This window comes from Macrobrachium nipponense, chromosome 36 (genome assembly GCF_015104395.2).
Source record: "Macrobrachium nipponense isolate FS-2020 chromosome 36, ASM1510439v2, whole genome shotgun sequence".
In the NCBI taxonomy this organism is placed as follows: Eukaryota; Metazoa; Arthropoda; class Malacostraca; order Decapoda; family Palaemonidae; genus Macrobrachium; species Macrobrachium nipponense.
The window spans coordinates 62,951,632-62,979,150 of NC_087220.1; the positions used below are offsets into that span (position 1 = coordinate 62,951,632).

The following is a 27,519-nucleotide window of genomic DNA, read 5'->3' on the forward strand; positions in this document are numbered from 1 at the left end:
ATAGTTCTTGAGCAGTTTGGAAACATCCACTTTTGTCTCTTATAAGCTCAACATTGTGTGACAACTGATAGGTCACACAAGCATTAACTATGTAATCTGTCATATCCTTCATATTAACATACCTCCTCCTCTACTGGCAATACAGTTCTTATCAGCTTTGAATCTAATCTTGAGGCAGTCTAATATGCTGTCAGAGTCCAAACCTGCTATATTAAAAGTTTTAACGGAGATTGCAACCAAAAAGTAAATCTCTGTTCCAATATCCTAAGCATATTGGTCGAGAACATTAGTTTATTTGAATAAATTAAGAAGTATGATTGATTAAAGTAAAAGTGGGCAAGCAGTAGCTATTAATTAATAAGTAAAACTATGCATGCAGTAGCTATTCTGAAGTATCAGCACATTAAGATTTTACAGCATACAGATTTAACTGCAACTTCCTCTTAGCCATAGTTAAAAGACCAATATAATGTCCTTGTGGAGAGTACATACATGGTAGTTGAAGTTCTATTAGTCATCTACCAAGAGGACCACAGAAATCGAGCACTGTCCTTGTGATGACAGCGCTCGTGACTAAAGTGCTTTACAATAGAAGTATCTAGCTTCTAGATTGGCTCATCTCACTGAAGCAATCATAAGTCAGGACTTCTTGACAGATACAGCAGAAAGGGCACCTCCCTTGTTGGAGCAATGAACCTTCCAGCTAGAATAACTTCACTCCCATATGGGTTTCGTTTAAATCTCCAAACTAGTGATTGTTTTTACAAGGGTCTGGTTTGTTTTTCTGAAACAATTACCATCCTGTGACAGTATTGTAATGATAAGGTGTATTAGTATTATCTTTGTCAGAAATCTTAAACAATTTAAATTTACAGGCTGGGTTCTAGACCTAAGGAAAATCGTGATGACCTGGAACTACTACGCTCTATAAATGAATACACACCACCCAAACCGGATGAAGATGATGAGGATGAGGGGGTTGAAGTAGATGACAACACTGATGAGGAAAATGTACCACTGAGTGTGAAAGAAGCTGTCAAAGATTCAATTATGGAAGTTGATGAAAATGAGGATGTATCAGATAGTGAGAGCAGCAACATTGAGAATTTGGATACTCTGGTTGAAAGCAATAAAATGTACGAAGATAATAGAAAGGAAATGATTCAGAGTCAAGGTCTTGATGACCTTGATTCAAATTTCATCATGGAAGCAGTTGAAGCAAGCAGTTCTGAAGAGGAGGGAAATCTAGAAGGTGACATGAGCTGTGATGAAAATGAAAAGACAACATTGAAAAGAGAGGTACCTCAAAAGGCTAAAGTAAAGAAACTAAATAATAAAGGGAAGAAGCAAAAAGTTAAAAAACAAAGTTGAATTGATAACCTATTTTATAAATATTAAAGTTTATTTATGTATGTAAATATTTTTTAACAAAATCTTTTAAAATAAAGCTAATTTCTCAATTGCAAGCTTCATTTAAACATCCATTCCTTTCAAAAATATGTAAATAATCCTACCCATGAACAATTACTACCTTTAGGTACATGAATCAAAGATTTCTTGACAAGTCCAGCAAGACATCTGTCTAAAACCCTCATATTTTACCACAAATGGCAGTTTAAACCATTCTCTTTGGTTAAAAAATTTGTGCCTGGACAAACCAGTTCACAAAAACAAATAATTTTCTTGCTTTATATTACATACAAACTCCTCTGCCTTAAACTTGGTCACTGCTACTCGGGGAAACCATTAAACTACCAAATCATTACTAAATTTGTAATAATTCATTACATGACTGACAATACCAACCAAATCAGAATTATTAAAGGTAAAATCTCTTTGTTTAAGAAAAAAAAATTGTAAAGTGGCATAGAAAGGACTAACCTTACATCTTTTACCTAGCCTGGAACTGGAGGCTATGAATGCAGGCGGTGATGAAGACAAGTTACGAGATTACTCCAGCTTCCACAACTCTACTTTATTATGGCCTTCACCCAACTGGGGGTTACATCCCTGAAGAGTGCATACAGGGAGGGAGGTCCTTATCAACCCCTGACATATGCTGTGGTATAGTTAAAAAAATTTTTTTTAACAAAACACAAGTTTCTAAAGTAAATTCACAAAATTGAGGAATACAACACGACAAATTACAGAAACAGTTGAAATTTAACAATCACTTAATGCTACAAGCAAGAAATTAACAAATTAAAACCATTAGAATGTTAGCTGAGAACTGAAGGTAAAAGTTCCCATGGTTACAAAGCCACAGGCTAAGCAGGGTAAACATGAGAGAAGAAAAGAATCCCCTGCCAAAGGTATTTTAAAGAGAAACTCCCCCAGAAATGAACCACGTCATTTGAAAATAATATCCCAAACTCTGAAAAGTTGAGATACTCACAATAGTTCAGAGAAGGGCATGCAGTGCATAAGTCTCTACCCCAAGCACAAAAGACAACAGAATAAAAAAAAAAATAATAATTTGTCAAAAATTTTATTTTTCCTAACTATACAAACCTGAGGTCCTTTACAATAGGAAGGTACTTAGCGGTAGCTGAACCAGTCGTAAGCTTTTCGAACAAGGGGTTCGGTAGTTAAGTACTTGTCTGGCAGTTAGCGGTACGCTCGACTGCGAGGCGAGGAGTCACTTTGCTTGAGGCCCAGGGAAACGCAGAGTGAGGGGTGGCATGAGGTGGGACTATATGTAAAGGACCTCAGGTTTGTATAGTTAGGAAAAATTATATTGTTATGATACAATAAAGTTTCATACATACTTACCTGGCAGATATATACTTAGCTATCGACTCCGTCGTCTCCGACAAATTCAAATTTCGCGGCACTCGCTACAGGTAGGTCAGGTGATCTAACGCCCCGCTCTGGGTGGCAGGACTAGGAACCATTCCTGTTTTCTAATCAGATTTTCTCTTCCACCTGTCTCCTGCGGGGAGGCTGGGTGGGTCCTCAATCGTATATATCTGCCAGGTAAGTATGTATGAAACTTTATTGTAACATAACAATATCATTTTCATACATTCAACTTACCTGTCAGATATATACTTAGCTGATTGACACCCTTTGGTGGAGTGCAAGAGACAGCTAACTACTGAATAGACAGGTAAACAACATATGTTGTAGGTATTTATAGACCTTGGTTCCTACCTTATTAGGTGGAAGACTTCGTGGCTACTGCCTAGGAGTTTGCTTCACCTCAAGAGCCTTAGCGAGATAGTGATCTGCGGCCAAGAGTTCTTGTGGGTCTGTCGATGGGGTCTTGTCCACTTACTCGGCAGAGCCTAACTGGCATTGTCAATGGTGCTAATCCGCTTAGATGACAACATGCCTTCTTTAAAGGGCACACAACCGATCCCGATCACCCGATCCTAACACCCGTGTTAGTTCTAAGATTGCCAAGAGCCATCCCCGGACTCTTAGCAAACCACCAAAAACTTGATAAACACACACACAAAAGTACAAAAAAAAAAAAAAATTTGTACCCCTCTAAAAGTCAGTTACCACTCGATCTCCTAGTGAAGAGAAGTGAAGGCCGCCTGTGCGACATCTGACACTTCCATGCACAGGAAAACCAAAAAAGCATCCGACAAGAGGGTTACGTACACTTATTTAAGGATCGGTGCTCGCTCCAGTACCCATAACCGTCTGTGCTGACACAAACGGACCTAGAGAATAACATTTCTCATACGTAACGCGCACATCCTTTAAGTAATGAGATGCAAACACTGAGTTGCATCTCCAATAAGTTGCATCCAAAATATTCGAGAGACAAATTTCTTTGGAACGCAATAGACGTCGCGATTGCCCTTACTTCATGAGCTCTTACTCTTAATAGTTTAAAAGTGTCATCTGGGTAGTTCTTATGAGCCTCGGTAATCACACTTCTTACAAAGAAGGCTAAGGCATTCTTAGACATCGGTCTTTTGGGGTCCTTTACTGAGCACCATAGACCGTGTTGCGAAGCCCCCAACTGCTTCTTTCTGTCCAGATAGAATTTAAGTGCTCTGACTGGGTAGAGGGATCTCTGCCTCTCTGACTCAAGGGCGTGGCAACTCGCTGACTCTTTTTGCCGTAGCGAGAGACAGCAGAAACACCAGACATTTCCTTGTGATATCTCGAAAGGAAGCCGTGTGAGGTGGTTCGAACCTTTCAGAAGAAAGAAATTTTAGGACCACATCCAGATTCCAGCTCGGAACTCTGGGTTCTATTGATTTTGATGTTTCGAAGGAACGAATGAGATCGTGTAAATACTTATCATTTGTCAAATCTAATCCTCTGTTCCTGAATACTGCCGAAAGCATACTCCTGTACCCCTTAATAGTTGGTACAGAGAGATGCGATTTTTCCTTCAGGAAAAGAAGGAAATCCGCAATTTCGGTCACAGAGGTATTGGAGGAGGACAGCTTCTTCGACCTACACCAACTTCCTCCCACTTTGATTGGTACACTCGCAAAGTAGATGATCTGCGGGCTCTGGCAATTGTGCTTGCCGCCTTGCGAGAAAACCCTCTCGCTCTGACAAGTCTTTCGATAGTCAAAAGGCAGTCAGAGCAAGAGCGGGTAGGTTTTGATGGTACCTCTTGAAGTGGGGTTGTTTGAGCAGATCTATCCTGTTTGGAAGAGATCTGGGGAAGTCCACCGTCCACTCCATTACCTCTGTGAACCAAATTCGGGATGGCCAATATGGGGCTATCAGAGTCATTCTTGTCCCCTTCGAAGGCCACGAACTTTCTGACTACTTCTCCCAGTATCTTGAATGGGGAAAAAGAAAACCGTACACGTCTAGCCCTGACCCAGTTCAGGAGAAAGGCGTCTATTGCATAAGCCCTGGGATCTTCTACTAGAGCGCAAAATGTGTCTATCCTTTTGGAGAGGAACGTGGCGAACAAATCTATTTGAGGCTTCCCCCAAAGAGACCAAAGGCTCTGACAGACTTCTGCGTGGACCTGGAACCTCCTGCTCAGTCTGTCCGCTCTCACGTTCCTCTCCCCTTGGACAAACCTTGTTAGGAGAATTACATTCTTTTGATTTGCCCAAATCAGCAGATCTCTTGCCAGTTCGTATAGGGCGAGAGAGTGAGTTCCTCCTTGTTTTTTCACATAAGCCAGAGCGGTGGTATTGTCGGAGTTTATCTGCACTACTCCGTCCCTGACTATGTGTTCGAAGCTCTTTAGCGCTAGGTGAATTGCTAAGAGCTCCTTGCAATTTATGTGCCATGACACCTGCTCTTCCGACCAGGTGCCTGACACTTCTTTGGATCCTAAGGTTGCACCCCAACCTGTCTCCGACGCGTCTGAGAACAATATCAGGTTTGGGTTCCGTACTTCCAGGGACACTCCTTTGTTCTCTTCTAAGGGGTTAAAACCACCACCTTAATTGATTCTTTACTTCTGTTGAGATTGGAAAAGTATCTTAGAGCTGTCCTGTCTTCCAATTCCAACTCCTTCTCAGGAAGAACTGAAGCAGACGGAGATGCAGTCTTCCTAGAGGAAAGAACTGTTCGAGCGAGGAAAGGGTCCCCAGAAGGCTCAACCATTCCCTCGCTGAACTGCGCTCCTTCCCTAAGAAGCTGGATACTGTGGTGCAACCTTTCTTTATTCTCTCTTGAGAAGGAAATACTCGAAAACCCCGAGAATCCATCTGAATCCCCAGATAAACCATGTTCTGGCTGGGGACCATCTGAGATTTCTTGAGGTTTACGATCAATCCTAATGACTTCGTCAGTTCCAAAGTCGTTGAAAGATCCTCCAAACACTGCTTTTGAGACCTGGCCCTGATGAGCCAGTCGTCCAGGTTTAGGGAGACGTTTATCCCTTTCAAATGAAGGTGTCTTGACACATTTTTCATCAAGTCTGTCAAGACTTGGGGAGCCGTGGACAGGCCGAAACACAGGGCCCTGAACTGATAGATCCTTCCCTCCAACATGAAACGAAGGTACTTCCTCGAAGAATGATGAATCGGGATGTGGAAATATGCGTCTTGAAGGTCTAGGGACGCCATCCAATCTCCTTGACGGAGTGCTGCAAGGACTGAAGCAGACGTTTCCATGCTGAACTTTTGTTTTTCTACTAATCTGTTCAGCGCACTTACATCCAGTAATGGTCTCCATCCCCCCGAAGCTTTTGCTACTAGAAACAAGCGATTGTAAAACCCCGGGGAGCTGTGATCCAGTACCAGCTCGATTGCTCTTTTGTCCCACATCTGCTCTACCATTTGACGAAGAGTATCCATCAGTACAGGGTCCCTGTATCTGGCGGACAGTTCCCTCGGTGTTGTTGTCAGGGGAGGGCTGTCCTTGAATGGGATATAATAACCCTTCTTGATGATCGACATCGACCAGGAGTCGGTTCCTATGTTTGCCCAGGCTCCCGCAAAGACTTGCAACCTGGCTCCGTCCCTGACTATGTGTTCGAAGCTCTTTAGCGCTAGGTGAATTGCTAAGAGCTCCTTGCAATTTATGTGCCATGACACCTGCTCTTCCGACCAGGTGCCTGACACTTCTTTGGATCCTAAGGTTGCACCCCAACCTGTCTCCGACGCGTCTGAGAACAATATCAGGTTTGGGTTCCGTACTTCCAGGGACACTCCTTTGTTCTCTTCTAAAGGGGTTAACCACCACCTTAATTGATTCTTTACTTCTGTTGAGATTGGAAAAGTATCTTAGAGCTGTCCTGTCTTCCAATTCCAACTCCTTCTCAGGAAGAACTGAAGCAGACGGAGATGCAGTCTTCCTAGAGGAAAGAACTGTTCGAGCGAGGAAAGGGTCCCCAGAAGGCTCAACCATTCCCTCGCTGAACTGCGCTCCTTCCCTAAGAAGCTGGATACTGTGGTGCAACCTTTCTTTATTCTCTCTTGAGAAGGAAATACTCGAAAACCCCGAGAATCCATCTGAATCCCCAGATAAACCATGTTCTAGCTGGGGACCATCTGAGATTTCTTGAGGTTTACGATCAATCCTAATGACTTCGTCAGTTCCAAAGTCGTTGAAAGATCCTCCAAACATTGCTTTTGAGACCTGGCCCTGATGAGCCAGTCGTCCAGGTTTAGGGAGACGTTTATCCCTTTCAAATGAAGGTGTCTTGACACATTTTTCATCAAGTCTGTCAAGACTTGGGGAGCCGTGGACAGGCCGAAACACAGGGCCCTGAACTGATAGATCCTTCCCTCCAACATGAAACGAAGGTACTTCCTCGAAAAATGATGAATCGGGATGTGGAAATATGCGTCCTTTGAAGGTTCCTAGGTGGGACGCCATCCAATCTCCTTGACGGAGTGCTGCAAGGACTGAAGCAGACGTTTCCATGCTGAACTTTTGTTTTTCTACTAATCTGTTCAGCGCACTTACATCCAGTAATGGTCTCCATCCCCCCGAAGCTTTTGCTACTAGAAACAAGCGATTGTAAAACCCCGGGGAGCTGTGATCCAGTACCAGCTCGATTGCTCTTTTGTCCCACATCTGCTCTACCATTTGACGAAGAGTATCCATCAGTACAGGGTCCCTGTATCTGGCGGACAGTTCCCTCGGTGTTGTTGTCAGGGGAGGGCTGTCCTTGAATGGGATATAATAACCCTTCTTGATGATCGACATCGACCAGGAGTCGGTTCCTATGTTTGCCCAGGCTCCCGCAAAGACTTGCAACCTGGCTCCTACAGGTGTTTGGAGAATCGTTTCTTCATTTTCCCTTCTTAAAGGGACGGAAGGAAGATCTTCCCCTTTCTTCTGTTGTCTTCCTTCTGGTGATCGATCTAGCCGGAGGGCCTCCTCGAAAGGGCTGCTGCTGAGCTGGACGAGCCCCTTTCTTTTCCTCACTGGCTAAAGGTCTATTCTTCCTTGAAGACTGCCTAAGGAGATCTTGAGTGGCCTTCTCAGTTAGTGAATGTGCAAAGTCTCTCACCAACTGAGAAGGGAATAAATGTTCTGAGAGAGGAGCGAACAACAAAGCGGACCTCTGCGGAAGAGAGACGGCCTTAGTGAGGTAAGGCACTATAAACCGCCCTCTTCTTAGCATTCCCGCACCAAAGAGGGAGCAGACTTCCGCACGATCATCTTATCAATGCACTGTCTAGATACTATGCAAGGCTTCGGGGTTTAGATGTTCCGTTTCCTGGGACTTCTTAGCCAAAACCCCAAGGGACCAATCCAGGAGGTTAAATGCTTCTAAGGTGTGGTAAAGTCCCTTGAGGAGATGGTCCATCTCCGAAAGACCCCATGTTGCTCTGGCAGAGTTCAAGGCGTGTCTCCTCGAGGAGTCTACAAGACTCGAGAAGTCTGATTCGGCCGAAATGGGCAGAGACAATCCCATATTCTCTCCCGTTTCATACCATACTGTCCTTCCTAACTCCTTTTTCGTCTTGATCCAGGAGTCAAGCGATTGTAGGGCCCTCTTCATGGATATGGCCGGTTTCATTTTCAGGAAGGAGGAAGACTTGTGCGCTTTCGTGCTCGAAAAGAGCGAGCGTGGAGAAGGAGGAGCAGCTGGAGTCAACAAATCTCCATACTCTTCTAAAAGGAGAGAAGAAAGAACTTTATAATTCGAAAGCCCTTCTTTATTGGTAATCTCATCTTCTGAAATTTCCTCTAAGTAAGAGGCTCGGAAGGTAGATGGGCTCCCTTCTTTTGTCTGTCTCCTCCCTTGATTTCTTCCTCTCCGAAGAAGAAGCACTTCTAACAGGAGAGGGACTAAGAATTATTCTCTCTCTACGCCTATCCTTAGGAGAGTCATGAATAGTTTTAGCTTGGCGCCTGGAGGACTCCTGGCGGTTGTCAGGCTCTTCTTGTAGAGAATGCGCCTGGCGCTTAGCAGGAGTATCTTGCTCAGAATACTCCTGGCGCCGGGGAGGAGTATCGTGCTCGGAATACTCCTGGCGCCTGGCAGGTGCATCGCGTTCCGAATACTCCTGGCGCTTGGCAGGCGCATCGCGCTCCGAATACTCCTGGATCCTGGCAGGCGCATCGTGCTCCGAATACTCCTGGCTCCTGGTAGGCGCATTTCGTTTGGCAGGCGCATTGCGCCTAGCAGGCGCTTCGCTCCTATCAGGCGCTTCCTCTTCTCTAGTTGGATCTCAGCGCTTGATTGGCATTCTAGGTTTTGAACGATCTAAAGAAAAATCAGGCTCTTTGCGCCTGAAAGACTCCTTTCTTCCCGTGAATACTTCGAAGTCAACTTCACTATCAGGTGTTCTCTGGCGCCTACTTGGCGCTTGGCTTCTGGCTGGCGCCAGGCGCTTGGCAGGAGTTACTTCCTTTTCAACTTCTCGCCTGTCTAATGCTCCGCTCCCCCCAGAGATGGCCGCCTGTGCGACAACTCCCCTGGAAGGCTTGTTGCGCCTGACAGGAGATCGGTATCTGGATCTTTTTACAGGAAGCCTATCGTCTTTCCTACGAGTAGGCTCCTTGGAAAGTACTCCTACCAAAGACGCTAGTTGCTCCTGCATATTTAACAAAATCTTCCTGGTAGAGGACTCCTCCTCATTCGAAGCAGGAGAGGGAGATCTGGAAGGTGCTCGAGGCTCCCTTACCGTCCATGGATCTAACTCCTTCCTAGCCTTTTTTACTACCGAAGGCGCATCTTCTTCAGAGAAGCGCTCAGGGCTAGAGTTGAATTCAGGCTCTTTCCAATTCCTCTTCAGCGGACGAGAAAGCTTCGACTCCTTCCATCCTCTTTTCAGAGAAGGCGAACCTGAAGACGAAAAGCACTCTCGTAGGACGCTTTTCCTATAGCGGTCCCTGGCAGTCTGAGACGTAACAGATTCTGCCGAAGGGACGCCTGATCGTAGGGGATTCTCCACGACCTCCATAAGGCTTTCGACTTTCCTTCTCCTCTGGGCCAGGGAGTTTGGAAGCGGTCTAGACCTGGGAGCGTCGCAGACATGACCAGACGCCCCCTCCACCACACTGGGGACACTTATACTTATATCACTCGAAAAATCACATTCACTTTGCTTACCTTCCAATGCTGCCATTTTTTCCTGCATTTTTTGAAGGGAAGCTCTGAGTTCCGCAATTTCCGAAGCAGAATCAGAGGGGTTAGCAACCTGTGATCGAGCTGATACAGAATGAGAATAATTATAAGAAGAAGAAGCTACAGAACTAGATAGAAGTTCACGAGATCTAGATTTACTTCGGCTTTTGTAAACCGCCTTCCTCTCTCTATCTTTCTCTAACTTCTTCAAGTAAGAAGTTAGATTCTTCCATTCTTGAGCACTCAGTCTTTTGCACTCGTTACATGTGTTCTCAATCGAACACTCAACTACTCTACATCCACGGCATGCAGTGTGAGGATCTACCGAAGCCTTGGGAATCCTCACCTAACAGCCCTCATTCACACACACTCTGAAACTAACACTAGAGTCAGACATATTCAAGAAAAATCCAAAGCCAAGTCCAAAAACAATTGCACGATAGCGAATCCCAAACAACGATCCAAGTACGTCACCAAAAATCAGTCGAAAGATGATCAAAAGCGTTGAAAAAAGAATTCCAGTCAGGAGGTAGTAACAACAATGTTGACACCACCGGCGACAGAGAAAATCTGATTAGAAAACGGGAATGGTTCCTAGTCCTGCCACCCAGAGCGGGGCGGTAGATCACCTGACCTACCTGTAGCGAGTGCCGCGAAATTTGAATTTCTGTTGGGGACGACGGAGTCGATAGCTAAGTATATATCTGACAGGTAAGTTGAATGTATGAAAATACAATTTTCGACAAAGTTATTTGTTCCGATACGGTATACAAACCATCGGTCCTTTACAATAGGAAGCCTCACTTATTGGTGGGTGGAATCTGAGTCTTATGAACAGACTGGTGTTCGTCCTACCTTGGATTCCCTCCCTGGTCGTAAGAGCAGAGGGAGGGATCCTAGCCTCTGTCCAGCTGATCGCGGTGTGCACCGCAGGATCAGAGGTCAGACTTCTGAACCAAATTAAAAGAGGGAGGCAAGCGTACCTCTTATAATTAGCAAAAGTAAGAACTAGTTCCTGCTTCAAGAGCCTAAGTAAAGTTATGGGTTTGTCTCTTGTTGGCTTCCACTCCCCCCCTTGTTGGGGAGTGGTGGATAAACACTTCTATCCCTACTGAAAGGGATAGAATGGGGCTCGGTTTTGTAGCTTACCTGCATCGACCTCCTGTTCAGTGTAGTGACGACCATGGCCCTCTGCCCACAGGTAGAGGGAAGAATGAAGGAGGAAGAGAAGCCAGTCACACTCTCTTTCACTCATCCATGCATACAGTCACACAAGGATGCCATGCTGTTCTGTCCACTTGGGTGCTGGGTAGACTACACAACTTGTTGAGCAGCCACCACGGGTCCCAAGGAAAAGGTGTCCAAGGACCTGTGGGTGATATCCCAAAGGTAAAAAGAAGTGAAGGTGGTCTGGTTGGCCCAAACCCCTGCCTTCAGTACCTGTGCCAGGGTTGGACCAATACCTCTGACTTCGTGGGCTCTCGGACGAAGGGTACAGGTGTCGTCACTGTCAGCTGTCTCGTAAGCCCTCCTGATCACCTCACGCAGCCAGAAAGAAAGTGTTCTTGGAAACCTCTTTCTTGGTAACCCCGGTGCTAACGAAGAGGAGTCGACACTCAGGCCTGAGGTCCCAAGTTCTCTTCAGATAGTGCCGTAGCGCCCTCACAGGACAAAGCAGCATCTCATCCACATCATTATCGGTAAAATCCTTCAGGGAGGGGATCGTGAAGGACTCAAACGGGTCATCAGGGACCGAAGGATTCTGAGTCTTCGCTATGAAGTTCGGGACGAAATACAGCGTCACGGATCCCCATCCCCTGGAATGCTTAATATTGAAGGAAAGACCATGAAGTTTGCCTATTCTCTTCGCCGCCTGGACCAGATGAGGCTGGTTCAGGCGACTGAGGGGACTGCTTCCTTGCCTCAGCCCGCGAGCGGTCTGGGACCGTCGCGTCAACCCTGGGTACCAGCACGTTGCCACGAGAGCGATCACTGGTTTGGTGAGAGTCGCCCGAGCGACTCCCTCCAGTCTTCCGTCCCGTGCCTGGATCCTGGCGTCGAGAGAACTCGGATGCCTGGGTCTTGGCTGTCCGGTCACCCAGGTGAGGAAGTGCCGACACTCCTCCGGTCCCCGTCATCTTCTTCCTCGCGGAAGAGGAGACGGGCCCTGTTCCTGAAGGAACAGGAGGACCGACGGAAGTCCCAACCGTCCCACCGGAGCGAAATGGACCCTTAGAAGTCTTGGCACAAGACTTCCTTGGGGGGGGGGGGGGGGGGGGGGGGGGGGGGGGGGGGGGGAGGCAGCCTTCTTCTTCTTCGGCTTGGGGGCCTTAGAAGTTGAAGGGGAAGGGGAAGCGGCGGCAGATGACGATGAAGATGAAGACGACACCTTCCTCCTCTTCCTCTTCCTCTTCGTCAGCTTCCTCAGCACTACTGTCAGGTCTTCCATTCAAGACGGAGCCTGGGCAGTTGCCGAAGCAACAGGGCCCGACTGCACCTGTCCGGAAGGACCTGGGGTGGGAGCAGCAACACCAAAAGCAGGAACGACGGCTGCAGGAACTGGTACCAAGGCTGGAGCGGCAACGAAATCAGAAACAGGAGGCGGGGCAGGAACCGGCAGCATCCTCTGCACAGGAGGTAGGTCTAGCGGTGAGCTCTTGGGAAACCGTTAGTCTGGGGCTGCGGCAGGAGCGGGGAAACCAGGAGGTGTCGTAGCAACAGGCAAGGAAACCTCCGGCAGCGGAGCCTGCACAGCGGCTGTCAGGGTCACTGTGGCTACGTGCTGCGTATACACCAGGTGAAGCGGAGCAGTGTAGCACGGCGTGGATACCGTCATGGTAGTAGGCCCGTGCGTGACCAGCGTAGACCCTTTCGCCAGATGACTAAGCAGCCCCTGGACCGTCAGTGTCCCTTGCAGCCCCAGCATGCTTCCGACCAAAAGATACACGTATCATAAGTCTCAGCGCAAGAGCATTCACACCCTCAACACCGAGCACAAAAATCATGAGGATCTACCTCCACAGAAGAGCAGAAAGCCCCACACTTACGGCCCCCAATACCCGGGCATAGTCTACGGTTGATGGGGGGGGGGGGGGGGGGGGCCCAGCTCTTGGTTAGTAATTTCCATAATAAAAATTAAAAGTAAAACAGACACGCACTTACTTTTGTACTTGCAACACACACAAGTAAAAGAAAAAGTGAGAAAGTCTTCACACAGTGAAGAAAACAAAGCATATGCCAGAAGCGGGCAGAGACGAAGAGCATCACGTCCATCCACGAGCGCGGCCAAAAGCAAAGTGACTCCTCGCCTCGCAGTCGAGCGTACCGCTAACTGCCGGACAAGTAGTTAACTACTGAACCCCTTGTTCGAAAAGCTTACGACCGGTTCAGCTGCCGCTAAGTACCTTCCTATTGTAAAGGACCGATGGTTTGTATACCGTATCGGAACAAATGAAAATGCACTCCAGAATGAAAAATAACACACACATTAAACAGATGGAACATGAAGGCCAAGAGTATAAATCACTTTGAAACTAAATCCGAGGAGAGCAATTAAACAGTATTTATGTGGACCTTAGTTGGGATGTATTCCAGTGCAAAATCAAAGATGCTTGAGAGACTGAATTTTTTTCATGTGGATTAAAACTTACAACTTTTACAAGTCCTTCAAATGACTTATACTGGTACCTCAAAATTTTCCCAGAGATCTGGTCTTACCCTAATTTGTGATTTCTAAAGGCTATTGTGGAGGATCTCCAATATTTTACAAAGTTCAGAAAAACGGTGTTTCGGACACTTGTGCAATGTGCATGTCTAATCTCAAACTTAGACCTGTTTTTCTTTGAATGAAAGAGCTGGAAACTAAAATATTGGGTACACAAGGCCAGCAAAGCTTTCAAAGTTGCAAATGACCTTATGTTCCAGTAAGGTAAATGCACCTACCTCCACAGCCTGGGTGTTAAGAAAGGATAAGCTAAATTTTCTCAGGTTTGCTTGTGAAAGCACAAAATCCAGTGGCAGAAAGGATATTGACAGACCATTTTCTATCCAATGACAACCCACAATCAGTAACATGTGAAACGCAATAACTCCTAGACACAGATCACTAACAAGATTGACCTGAAAGTCTCTGATGCTAGTACGTATAGTGAATTATTGTGTATTTACATACAGCAAATCCAACAAGTTTATTTTACATGATAGCTCATGGATGAAGAAGGATATATCTCCTAAAGATTGACCTCCTCAAAGATCTGTTTTGCAAGCAACCCATAATGAATTTGTCTTATGAAGAAGAGGAAGTCATAACAATGTTTCATGAAGTGGAAGTTCCCAACAGAACACCATTTGCTGCTGGGTAAGGTGTTTGGAAGTGATTTAAAACTTTATCAAGAATGAGATCTTGCCAGGCAACATCAGATATCTCTTCACTGAAAGCACAAAGATATGCCAAACAGGTAAACTTGTTAGCTGGAGATCATCAAATTTCTGACATCCTGAATTAAAGTTCAGCCTCTCATAGACTGTTGCCTTGTCTCTCATTTTCGTGCTGTCTAATTTGATACTCACCAAGGACAGCAGTCACTCAGAAGCACCAGGATATCGATGTCCCCAATTGCTGCCTCACCAGCACTGCCTTTGAACTGGAACCCCAACCTCTCAAGCCGATATATCTAACACAGTGCTACTCAAAAGCTAAAATTATTGGGATGTGACAGAAACGTCCTAAGGATCTAGAGAGATGTTTCAACACCCTTAGGAAAGAGTCTGATGTATCTGTTAAATGGCTTTTAATTTATATAATTTGATAAAAAAAAAAAATCAAATTTAACAGGTCAAGAATGACATTTCTATGTAAAATTCCACTTGGAAACCTTTTTAATATTGCTTTTATAAGAAAATTGGTTAGTGGACACAGCAGGTTAGGTGTGGGAGAGAATATAATGCCATGCATCACGTGACAAGACTGTTAGATGACATGCTCAGGACAGCAAAATATTGATAAGGACAGATACCCAATTTGGAAATGTTTCATTTGTGAAAAACAAATGAATAATGGGAAGGGGAGAAGGAGGGGGGGGGGGGGGGGAGAAAGTCAGACCATAGAAGTAGTAGAACAGTCTTGTTACCTCTGGATTGTAAAGCAAATATTTAGAGGGCAGTAGGATAAAGAATAGTGACATGGATGAGATGGAAAGATATAGCTAGATTATGGATGGTTAAGATTCCAATTAATAAAAGAAAAAACAAAGCAACTGGCATTCATAAAACCCGTATATGTATTTTATTACTACGTGCTACTGACATAGTTGCACTTACAAAGAGGACGTGGATTTTGAAGAGATGGAGATAACTGAGATTCCAAGAATAATAGTAAATGAGAAGGGTAAAGACAAGTAGGAAGACCAATTAAATCTTGTAGACAGAGGCATAGATGAAAACCTACAAGAGCCAGGAGTTCAAGTATAAAGTGCACAAGTGTTAAGGAGAGTGATGAAGGCAAGGGTTTTTTTGTATTTCTACCAAGACAGAATTAAATAGTATCGATGGAACATCATACTAACAGCTGCAATTTTTCTAATGAATGATGTAAAAAGACTTATAAGTAAAAACATTATTAGCCTTCAGTTTTAACTAGCTTGGAGGCTAGAGGAAATAGAAAATAAATTGGGCGACAATCAGAAAATATAAACCGCAATATAAAGACAGAAAATATAATACTCTTCTAAATCTGGTAAATAAATAAACTGTCAAAATATCAAATATATACATTACACAAAATGTCTTAGGATCAAAAGGGGTTAAGTAATCTCACCTCTACACAAGCAGGAAATGCTGTCAAGGTGAAGATAAGGTAGACGGTGTAGAGTATGGAGCATCATGAGTGAAGATCTTCCTGCCAAGCATGTGACCTCTAGTGGCCAAATTGAAAGTCCTGGTCCAGCTCATAGTATGTATTATGCTGTAGAAATGAAGTACAACAGCCCTTTGCTTTTTTCCCCCTCTTGTTATTTTTTATAGGTTAACCAGCACTGTAAAATATAATTTGAAATATATTTTTATTCTGAGGTTTACTGTCGTAATTGAAGCAGAGAATTTTGCAATCTAATCTGTCTAGTCTCAAATATTTGTAAACAAAACTGACGAAAGCAAAAGCTAGCAGTCATTTCTTTCCATTCAAACGCTTTTGCTTTTGAAAGATACGTACTAAGGCATAATTGTCTAGTACAGAATGCCATACAGTAGTGACTTATTTGGAATAATTAACAAAAATGCAATCTGCAGGTACAGGCCTAGAACTTGCCAGGTTTTAGATTCTTTTCCTTGCTGTCACCATTCTGCAAGGATACCTTCCCTTTGCCTTGATGATTTGATAACTTTTACCAAAATTTTTTTTAATATACAAAAGCAATTTATACTTAAAGAAAGGTTTAAATGATATAGCACCTTACCAAATGAATAATTTGAGGGCATAGATCTAGCCTACACTACCAAATTTTACTTTGTTGCTATTACCAACCTATGATGTATTTGGATCGTTGAAAACACATTAAGCCAAGGTTTGTTACACAAAAAATACGAATATTTTTCACTTTGATTAGAGTAATACAAGTTCTTTTCTATGATTTGGCTAAGGCATCCTAAAATACTTCCATGGTAACATGTTTAAAAACATCGACAAAACCAGTTACCTACAAATCTACTTACTATTGAGCCTTTTCAATAACACGAGCTCATTTTTACTTTATACAGTGGCATATATAAAATTAATAAAGGTGTGATTTCAAATCTGAAGTCGTCATTGTGCTTAGGTGCCACAATAATATGAGAGTAGGACATGTTGACACAGATAGGATTAGCTACAAATAAAAAGACGGGTATTTAAACTTAAGGTATTTTAACTTAAAACTGAACACGTACATAACCGTTGTTTTCTAAGTTTTGCACGCTTAAAAGATAAGACTGCATGGTCAACACATCTCATGTTATAGTACCAATACAAATAGGGCTACTTACTACCAAGCATTATTAATAATCAGTATCATTCTTACTTTACATCATGTGGCATGTACATATTAATGATATTCTGACATCAAAATTAAATTGCCACTACATTCGTGTGCCACGATTATACAAGGAACTTACGAGACATGTTAAGAGATAGAACGCGGATCTACTGCTACGATGACGTACATCCAACAAGCACAAAATTAAGGATAAATAAATTCTATTAGGCTATGGTTACTATGGATGCAAATTCTGACAAATATCTGTTCGGACGAGTTCTGACGAATTCGAAGAAAAAACAAACGCATGCATTCCAATGAGTGTGTTTACAGTGGCAGCAACGAACACGTCAGAACACGTACAAAGTCGTTTGAACCAGTTGGGCGTTCAAACAAGTTTGATTTTTTCATGCGACCTGCTCTGTTTTTGGTATTTTTGTGCGTTGAATTTAGATTAATTTTATTATTCCACCATGGATAACGATAAATTGATCAGCCTTGTGTACAAGAACAGGTGTTTGTGGGATATGAGAGAGAAAAATTACCATAACAGCTATTTCTTGGCAAAAGTGGGAGAAGATTGCTACAGAACTCAACACTAGCAGTAAGTACAATTTTTTTATATTTTTATGTGGGGTTTACATTTTAAGCAATTAAAAAGTAATTGGGACATAATTTACTATTACAGAATTTCTTGCATATTACTTGCTGTAATTAATAGTAAATGATTTATAATATAATTAATTCTATATGTTTTTAGTTTTTTAGTAAAGAATTATATAACTTTGCATATACAGACTAACTTTATTAGCGGACTTTCAAGAAAAAAAATATTGATCGAGTTCGTCCATCTTTGCTGGGCGGCAGAAACTTAATGACTACCAGAAAATGCGTACAGTGTAACCACCTTGTTCTGACGATGATTTCCGACGTATTCGTCAGAAGACATTTTGTCAGAATTCGCATCCATAGTGACCGTAGCCTTATGCTTCGTTCACCTGTGAAATGTAATTATGTAAATGTGTAATAAATACATTATTTAATATTACAGTATCTGTAAATAAAAAACCCATGACCTGGGGTCATGGCATTAGGAGGGTCCTACGTGACCAATGCAGATCTAGATTACGCTATGTGCTGTCTGCAGTAGCCTGGTTTAGCTCTGTACATTGTCAGCATTTTATATTAATGATAACTTTGCACAACAACTTCCATGGGAAGCGGTTGACCTGTTAACCTACGCCGGAAACTTGTAACTTCCGAGCCGGCGGACTACGTATGTTTTTATATGAATCGCTGAGATAGCTAATGTTCCGCTATCGACGTGATGCTTTAGAATGGCAGTTCCGTGCCAGCATTCAAACATATCGGTCTCCCGACCGATCTGCATCTCTTAGTATGGAGTTACAGAATAAAGTTGTTATATCTGTTCAACTTATCTGTTTGAATCCTCTCCTTTAGTTAAGAAGAACCACTCTACTAAGATATCACAAGGAGATGGGAGGAACCAGAAATACTTACGAATGACAGTCGTAAGGAGAAACAAAAAAAAGTCTTTCGCAAAAGCGAAGAGACTTAGACTGGTGGCAGCGGCAGACGAAGAATAAAATTAACAAGACCCATATCAGCCGATCGAAGATCTACAAGAACCAACTTCCACCTTCGAAATCAAAACTAAACAGAGGAAACGGGATCTTCAATCAACGCAACATTTTATGAAGACGAAGATATGTCCTTCATCGAGAAGAATACAAGCATCAACATCGACGTTTGAGTGACTGTTGTCACTTATCTTCGAGAATCAACACCGGACGAGAGCAGCATCGAACATCAACAGAAAGAAGAAAACACACAAAGGAAACATCGCGCGATCACTAGCAAGGACGCAAAGAGTAGAGCAAGAGGAAGTAATGCAAGGACGGAGGCTGTGACGTCATCAATCTTGGACTTCTTCATGCATCGTGCGCCTGAGAGAAGACCGTGACGTCATCACGACTTCCGACGCGAGACGACAGGAACTGAGACGTCATCCCATGTCAACAATCCTTCACCATATAATCTGGAGCTAAGTACCATTTTATCTATTCAGGTTCTTTCTCAGTGAAGTGTTGTTCATCAGGAGTCGATCGTACCAGTATTCTGGGGGTGAGTTGTTCGCCATCTTAATCTTCCTTCATTACAGAATCAATCTTCAACTACGAGTTCTCGCCCGCAGATTATTTTTTTTTTCTCTTCTTGTTGTTTGCTAAATCCGTTTCTTGCAGGAATTCTCCGTATAATATTTTATCAAATTATCTGTATTTTTGTATCTTTTGGGGGATTTTCCTATTATTATAACACATTTATACAGTATATTGCATATGCGTTTACGTAGTGGTCGAGTGTACTCTTATAGATGATTTTGATAGGACCGCAAGGAATAGAAGTGATAAGAAAAAAGTAAAGTGAAACATAGCAACTACTCCGGCTGGCAACCCCAATGTGGTGACTCTCGTGAGCGCGAGGTCAGCAATTGTCCCTTTTCAAGGTCGGGTCAATGGGTTCCTGCCTCAAAATGTTGAGGCATGGAATCTCATCTGTAGACGCTCATTAAATGCAAAAAGCATCACAGACCCAGCAGTACAATTACAGGAGGCCAAAAGCTTCATAGACTTTGCTAAAGGAGACGCAAGTGCTTATCTAAGGGGTGTTTTCTTTCCAAGAGGCGCTTACATGGGACGAGTTCAAAATCAGATTACGTGCCGTGTATGGGGGTGAAGAGGCTTTAAATGTAGTATTGGCATTGAGAAATATCCTTAACCAAGCTCCATGACTCAGCTTAATGTTGTCGAGCGGAGCGGCGCTAATTGCCGACCGGCTAAATGAATATCAAGTTAGTTTAAGTAACTCCGGGTGGGTTACGAGTGCCAAAATCAACGTGAAAGATTTTATCCGTTTGATTTACCTTACGAGTATCACTGCAATGTTGCCTGAAGCGTTAGTGCGGTGTTTTGACAAAAAATTGCAGCCCAACAGTCGGGGGGGGGGGGGGAATTAGATGTGTATAAACAAATAAAAAAACACATGTCTAAATGTACCGACCTAGATCCTTCGCTCATTCAAGTTTTTGCAAAAAATGAGAACAAGCCACAACAAGTAAACGTGGTACATAATAATAATCAAGTTGCAGGGATGGTTTGTTATAACTGTAAACGACCAGGTCACATGATTTCAGACTGTCGGACGTTTTTTCGTTTTGTTCAATACATAATAGTTCCACTCATTCATATAATCGTTGCTACTCGAGGAATCAACAGCAGAATGCTACAAACACGCAACCAGTTGCCAGTGCAAATAAAAAGAGGGTCCCTCCAGTACTATAAAAAGAAAACAAGCGAAACGTAAATGCTACACAACAGCAGAAACAAACAAATCGTGCTTCAGGTACCTCTGTTCCTGGGCCGTCTAGCCAGAACTTGCAAGGGCAAGCGAATTTTCAAGGTGTGATAAACAAAACAAATACCACGTAGTTCACTCCAAGGGGGAGAGGGCGATGTTGGGTCATCAATATCAACATCTTTTGTATCAAATAATCAGTTTAATCATTTATCAGATCATTGTGAGGCAATTGATTTTCCTATGAAACACACGGCCGAATCCAAAAAATCTGTGCAGGTTCCCGTAGATTTGCAACAAATTCATGCAATTATTAGTCAAAACGAGTTGCGACCAACCTTACATGCAGTAAATTTGGACCATAAGTCATTCACTTTGTTCTTTGATTCTGGTAGTCCACGTAATATCATGGATTTAAGGACTCATCATTTACTCTTTTCAAATTTCCCTATAGAGAAGTCCGGAATAAGGCTCTCAGGCATAGGGAATAATGAATTAAATGTGGTAGGAGTAACTCAATGTACAGTACAAGGTCGGTAAGCGCACGTTTGCCGATACCTTTATCGTTGTACAAAACATTAATATGATCCCGCAGTAATTATCGGATACCCGTCTATGGGCACTCAAAATATTATCTTAGCACCTGCAAAACACGGCGTGTATATCAAAGGGAAATTCTATAAGTCTTCTAATACCCTAAAATCAGTTTTAGATAATAAAGAGACAGACAGAGTTGTCACTTACATTAAAGAACCAATCACCTGTCTCATGAACCAAGAAATAATACATGCAACCAACAGAACTCTCGCTCCGCCCGTAATATCAGCTTGCACGCAAACTCTCGAAGCCTAACGTAACTTCGAACATATTAGTGTGTGTAAAGAGAACCTTGCCAGGATCTGAAACGTTAATCCTTTCCGAAACTCTGAAAACACACGGATTATCCGTCACACAAGCCATTTATACAGTCGGCTCACAACAACAATGTCACATCGAAGTCTGTAATCATTTGAATACCACTTTAGTAATCCACAAAAATCAACATATCTTGGATGCAGAAGTTTATAAACATCGCATTCTTACCGTAGCTGAGATAAATAAACACGCTCAATCAGTTGCGGATGAATCCCTTTTGCAATCTATAAAGAACAAAATCAATAAGGACATTCAAGAAGAAGAAATTCAGCAGAAATTTTTGAATCTTTTAACTAAATATCATGATGTTTTTTCCACTACGGATGGAACCTTAAGAAAAACGGATGTCCATCGAGCATCAAATAAGGCTCAAGGACAAACAGAAAGTAATCTATGTACCTTCGTACCGACTTCCTATGAAATTTCAGAATGAAATAACAGAGGAAGTAGGTAAAATGGCTAAAAGAAGGAGTCATTAGGAAATCAAACAGCCCTTATAATTTTCCGTTAATAGTAGTACCGAAAAAGATCGAACTTGCGGATATGCGTCGATTTTCGTCGTTTAAATGAAGAAACAATCCCTGACAGATTCCCAGTACCATGTACTGATGATATCCTATCTCTACTAGGTCAGAACAAATATTTCACCAGCTTAGACCTACTAAAGGGATTTCATCAGATTCCGTTGGAACAAGAGAGTATCCCATACACTGCCTTCAGCACAGCCAGGGGACATTATGAATTTTTGCGTATGCCTTTTGGTTTACGTTGTGCTCCCATAACTTTTACTCGTATGATAAACATTGTGTTTGGAGACTGTTAGGAGATATCCTACATGCCTACATGGACGACCTAGTAATCTTTTCCAACACATTAGAAGAACATTTACGTAAATTAGAGTTAGTGCTACAAAGACTAAGGCAGCATAATTTAAGGGTAAAGATAAGTAACGATTGTTGAATTTTTAAAAACAGAACTAGTCTATTTAGTTTCACGGTTTCTAGTGAAGGTCTTAAAGTCGTCCATGATAAGGTGTCGGCTATCCGTAACTTTCCAATAAACCTACTAACGTCAAGGGAATACAGCAATTTTTAGGATGTAGCGGATACTACAGGAGGTTTATTAGAAACTACTCCATAATAGCCGCTCCCCTAACCAATCTTATAAAAAAGGGCGTAGATTTCATATGGTCTGAAATTCATCAACAGGCGTTCGATAAATTGAAAGATGAACTGTGTAGTCTCCTATCTTGAAATTTCCTGACTTCGGTAAGGAATTTTTCATAGCAACAGACGCCTCAGACCTAGGAGTAGGTGGGGTATTGCTTCAACAATATGATAAACAGTTTTTCCCTATAGCTTTTTATTCACGTAAACTGAGACTTCCGAAAGTAAATATGCAGTAATAGACAAGGAAGGGCTCGCTATTGTTAATTCACTCGTGCATTTTAAATTCATAATATACGGTTATCCCGTCAAGGTTCTCACTGATCATAAGCCCCTAACCGACTTCTTTAAAGGCTCTAGTCACAGCCCTAAGCGAACTCGGTGGCACATGATCATCCACAGGACTTTGGAGCGAGGATCGCGGTATTTACCTGGGAAAGCAAATAATCATCGCTGACGCATTATCACGCAACCCCTCTTCATCTTGTACCGAGCCATTAGCTGAATTAATAGATATCTCAACCTCCACGCCCATTGTTAAAACATATCTGAACAGGAAGATCTGGGCTGGAGTGCTGAACTATTCAGACAGAACAAAGAAAAGATCCGCAAATAGAAAAAATCATCATTGCGTTTAAACGAATCCGAAGGAAAGGATAATCACATAAATTATAAAGCAGGCAGAATTATATCATCAAGGATAATATCCTGTGTAGATCCGTGACGAGAAAACCCGCAACACACCACAGTTGAATAACAACCAGGTGGTGGTACCTATCTCACTCATACCACTGTCTTAAAATGGTTGCATGAAATCCACTGCATGGACACACCCGGGTTATTCCTTAATGTCACAGAAAGCCAAATCCTTATTTTATTGCATACGATGCTTACAGTATAAAAAGCACATAGCAAATTGTCGCACTTGTCAAGAATACAAAGGGCACACGAGGACAACTGTCAGCCTAGGGGCTTACCCCGTGCCAAATCAACCCTTTGAAAGAGTACATTTAGATTTATTAACAGGATTTTACGAGTCAGACAGAGGAAATAAGCACCTCCTAGTAATCATAGATGCTTTGACTCGATATAACCGAACTTATAGCGCTTAAAACAAAAACGCGGTCGAGTGCGCTAGAAAGTTTTACGAGTGATACATTTGTAAACATGGAATTCCACACACCATTAGGATCAGACTCGGGCGGGGAGTTCAATAATCATTTCCTTAACTCCTTGTGCGAATTCCTTTGTATAAAGAAATCAATACCATGATCTATCACCCAGAGTCTAATGGGCTAGTGAAAAAGGCAAATCGTAAGGTTTTTAAACATTTTAAGGGTCACCTAGGGGGGGCAGACCCCAACTGGGACATTGCCATACCTGCGGTACTAAGCACACTTAATCACTCGTATCATGTGTCTATTAAAATGACACCGCACGAGGCACTGTACGGTATCCCGGCTATAACACCGTTTCCACATCCTAACGCCTACTAACAAATAATTTTATCAAATCCTCTAAAGGATGTTATTGGATGCAAGCATAAGTCGATATAATATACTTCGTAAGAATCTAGAAGAAGCACAAATAATAATGAAAAAAAATCATGATAAAATAGCTAAGCCAACTAGAACATATGCCGTGGGCGATCAGGTATACATACAAGTATACGTACGTAAAGGTTTAAATTATAAACTGACACCTAAGTTTGAAGGTCCGTTTAACATTTTAGAAATTTAACGGCCAATAGATTTAGGGTTCAAAATGTATCCAAACCCACTGATGTGAGAATAGTTCCATTGGCACATATCAGAATCTAAGAAAGGTAGATGGAGTGAGGGAAAAAAATGGTTGTATTTATGAAACTTGTATAATAATTTATATATATATATATATCTATTAATCATATTTGTATGTAAACCTATTCTTTTACGCGAGTTATTACATATGTTTTTACTCATTGCAGGTTTCAAAAATGAATCTGTTATTGTTAGGAGTGATATTGTATTCAGACATCTTTGTTGTATGGAAAGAGCGCTAGGACGAAAGAAATAGAATTTAATCATGGCTCGATTATCGAGAGAACAGACGATGTATTCATCGTGTCAAGTAATATAGTCAAGAAGTAGATATGCACGCTATATTTTTGCCTGAAGATGACGTCCTTACTTAAAGAATGACCTGATGAGGGTTTGCTATTTCGCTTAAGGAAATGCACGAACGTAATTTTCATGCTAACTCAGAGATTTCGCTAGCTCAAACCCTAAGCGTCGCGGAAATGTTGTCTTATGACATACAAAATAAAACCGCCGAGGGCAGAGGAACTTGCTCGTGACCTGCTGATGTGGTCTGTGCGGCACAATACTCTCGAACGCCGCAACCCCGCTTATTCTGGCTGGACTAAACATCTTAGGATCTGTTGCGAATCTAGGCTTAGGAATTTCAAATCGCCTTAAGATAAATAATCAAAATAAAAGAATTGAGTTTTTGCAACACAAAACCGAATTAGCTTTGTCCGAACTTCGCAGTCAGTTATCTTCAATCAATCAAATAATGAGTATCGTAAACGAACATTCAAATAATATCGATCAGGTCATGGAAGTTCAACATTTGCTGGCTACATTAGCTTACTATAGTTCGAAAATAGATCATATCCGTGTGAAAATATCACATTTTATTGAGAAATCAAAAGATTATGTAGAAGCTATTACGTTAGCGACAAAGGGTGTGTTATCTCCTCACCTCATGCCTATTAAAGATCTGACGTTAACTTTGGAAAACGGACGGGAGAAACTAGGTTATATTCCTTTATTAGACGCCCCATAAAGTAGAGTTCTATTATAGCCTAATATCAGTCAGCGTTGAAAATTGTAGAATTATGATCACAATACCTTTTGATTCTTCCGATGCTTGGCAATCATACAAAATAGCACCGTTTCCTACTTTCATGACGAATAACTCAAGTCCAGTAATATCCAATTTGACGGGGCATGTACTGATTTCTTCTGATAGGAATCATTTACGTCATTAAGACTTAGATAAACTCACTCACTGTTCAGAAGCCATGAATAATAAAATTTGTACAGCTGACTCTTTTGATTTCTATCCTATATCAACGGATTCATGTGAGTTATAGCCCAATATTATACATTAATATACTCCTAAAGGTATTTTTCGGGCACCTAATAAAATATATCAGCCCTATATATATTGCATTTGTGCACAAGTACACAATTATACTATTATACAATTGTACAATTATATTTATCTATTACAAAGAGTGACAAGTACTCTTTAACAATTATCCATGATCATGCTATAATCTATGTAGTAACCACTATTCTTAATCAGGTTACCTATTATCATATTAATCATTTATACATGTTAATCTTTTGATTTTTACCTTTTTTATTATTTTTGGTACCTATTCATTATTATTCCACACATGGATCTAGATTTTCCATGCATTTATCTTTGTTTATGAATATGTCAAAAAGGTATGTAACAGAACATTTTTTATGCATTTAATCACTTATTATGTTTATACCTAGACATATGTTACGAGCACGCTCCTAAGAAACAATGTTTAAAGTAACTTGTTATTCAAGGCTTGAATAGGTAGCAGTCCGAGCCTAATGTAATAAATACATTATTTAATATTACAGTATCTGTAAATAAAAACCCATGACCTGAGGTCATGGCATTAGGAGGGTCCTACGTGACCAATGCAGATCTAGATTACGCTATGCGCTGTCTGCAGTAGCCTGGTTTAGCTCTGTACATTGTCAGCATTTTATATTAATGATACCTTTGCACAACAACTTCCATGGGAAGCGGTTGACCTGTTAACCTACGCCGGAAACTTGTAACTTCCGAGCCGGCGGACTACGTATGTTTTTATATGAATCGCTGAGATAGCTAATGTTCCGCTATCGACGTGATGCTTTAGAATGGCAGTTCCGTGCCAGCATTCAAACATATCGGTCTCCCGACCGATCTGCATCTCTTAGTATGGAGTTACAGAATAAAGTTGTTATATCTGTTCACTTATCTGTTTGAATCTCTCCTTTAGTTAAGAAGAACCACTCTACTAAGATATCACAAGGATATGGGAGGAACCAGAAATACTTACGAATGACAGTCGTAAGGAGAAACAAAAAAAAGTCTTTCGCAAAAGCGAAGAGACTTAGAAATGTGAAAGGTAAATACCTCCAGATATTTACCCTCTTTGGAGTAGAGATAGAAAGACGCTGGTTAGGCAGAACACTGTGTGTCCACTAGGATTACTAATGACATCCTAACCCTTGTAACTAAAGTTAGATAAAGCCTTTGACTTTTCATTATGATAGATTAGGTTGGGGGAGGTAAATTTTTTTTGGGGGAAATGGGAAGGTACACCAAGAAAAAATAGGAAAATTAAGCCTGAAAACGAAGGTAAGAACGAATATGAAAGATAGGTAGCCTACTAGGTATATAGGCCTAGGCTAAAGCAGATCAACATTAAACAAGCATGAATATATTTACCTACCTACTAGTATATTTCAGACGAGAAAAATAGTATCTTGTCATGCTCTTATCTTTTGTAGGCCTATACAGACAAATTTCGACATCTAACTTACATTATTACTACGTAAACTTTTTTTTATATTGAAGAAGTAGGTAGTCAACTATCTCCATCCAGGCCTATGTCTACCATAACTTGACCTTTTAAAGCTAAAACAACGAAGTAAGCTTCCTAAAATAGAAATAAACAAAGGAAGTTTCACTATAAAACAGTTTATAACAAATATCACACGAAAATCGAATTACATACCGTGAAAAAGAGAAGATATAGTAACAACTTGCACGAGGATAGATACCTAAATGTCAGGGACGTCACACCAGCACCACAAGAGAGACTGGAATGGTCTCCATGAAGGTGATGTCTCGGCAGCCGTCAAGACTTCAGAAAATATAATTATTGTGAAAAATTGCAATAAAGAATAAACGGGTCCATTAATCGTCACTGTTTATAGTGTTTATCATGAGAAGACTTACCGCCATGGAAGCTTTAGGAATACCTACTTACATTCATCACCAGCATACTTCA

General features: G+C 41.9%; 1 protein-coding gene and 1 long non-coding RNA gene across 2 annotated transcripts in view; one reads left to right on the forward strand and one right to left on the reverse strand.

Annotated features, from left to right (window-relative positions):
- Positions 1-1,460, forward strand: part of LOC135203776 (transducin beta-like protein 3) — a 112,484-nt gene extending 111,024 nt beyond the window's left edge. The window contains exon 15 of the mRNA XM_064233744.1: positions 876-1,460. Within this exon, the coding sequence (XP_064089814.1) occupies positions 876-1,371 (496 nt within the window). The 3' untranslated portion in view covers positions 1,372-1,460. The remainder of the gene's footprint in view (positions 1-875) is intronic.
- Positions 1,461-1,486: 26 nt separating this feature from the next.
- On the reverse strand, positions 1,487-27,519 carry LOC135203778 (uncharacterized). The gene is made up of 3 exons (XR_010312018.1): positions 27,244-27,519; positions 15,783-15,999; positions 1,487-2,059 (listed from the first exon to the last, which is right to left on the reverse strand). It is a non-coding gene; the product is annotated as an uncharacterized LOC135203778 (long non-coding RNA).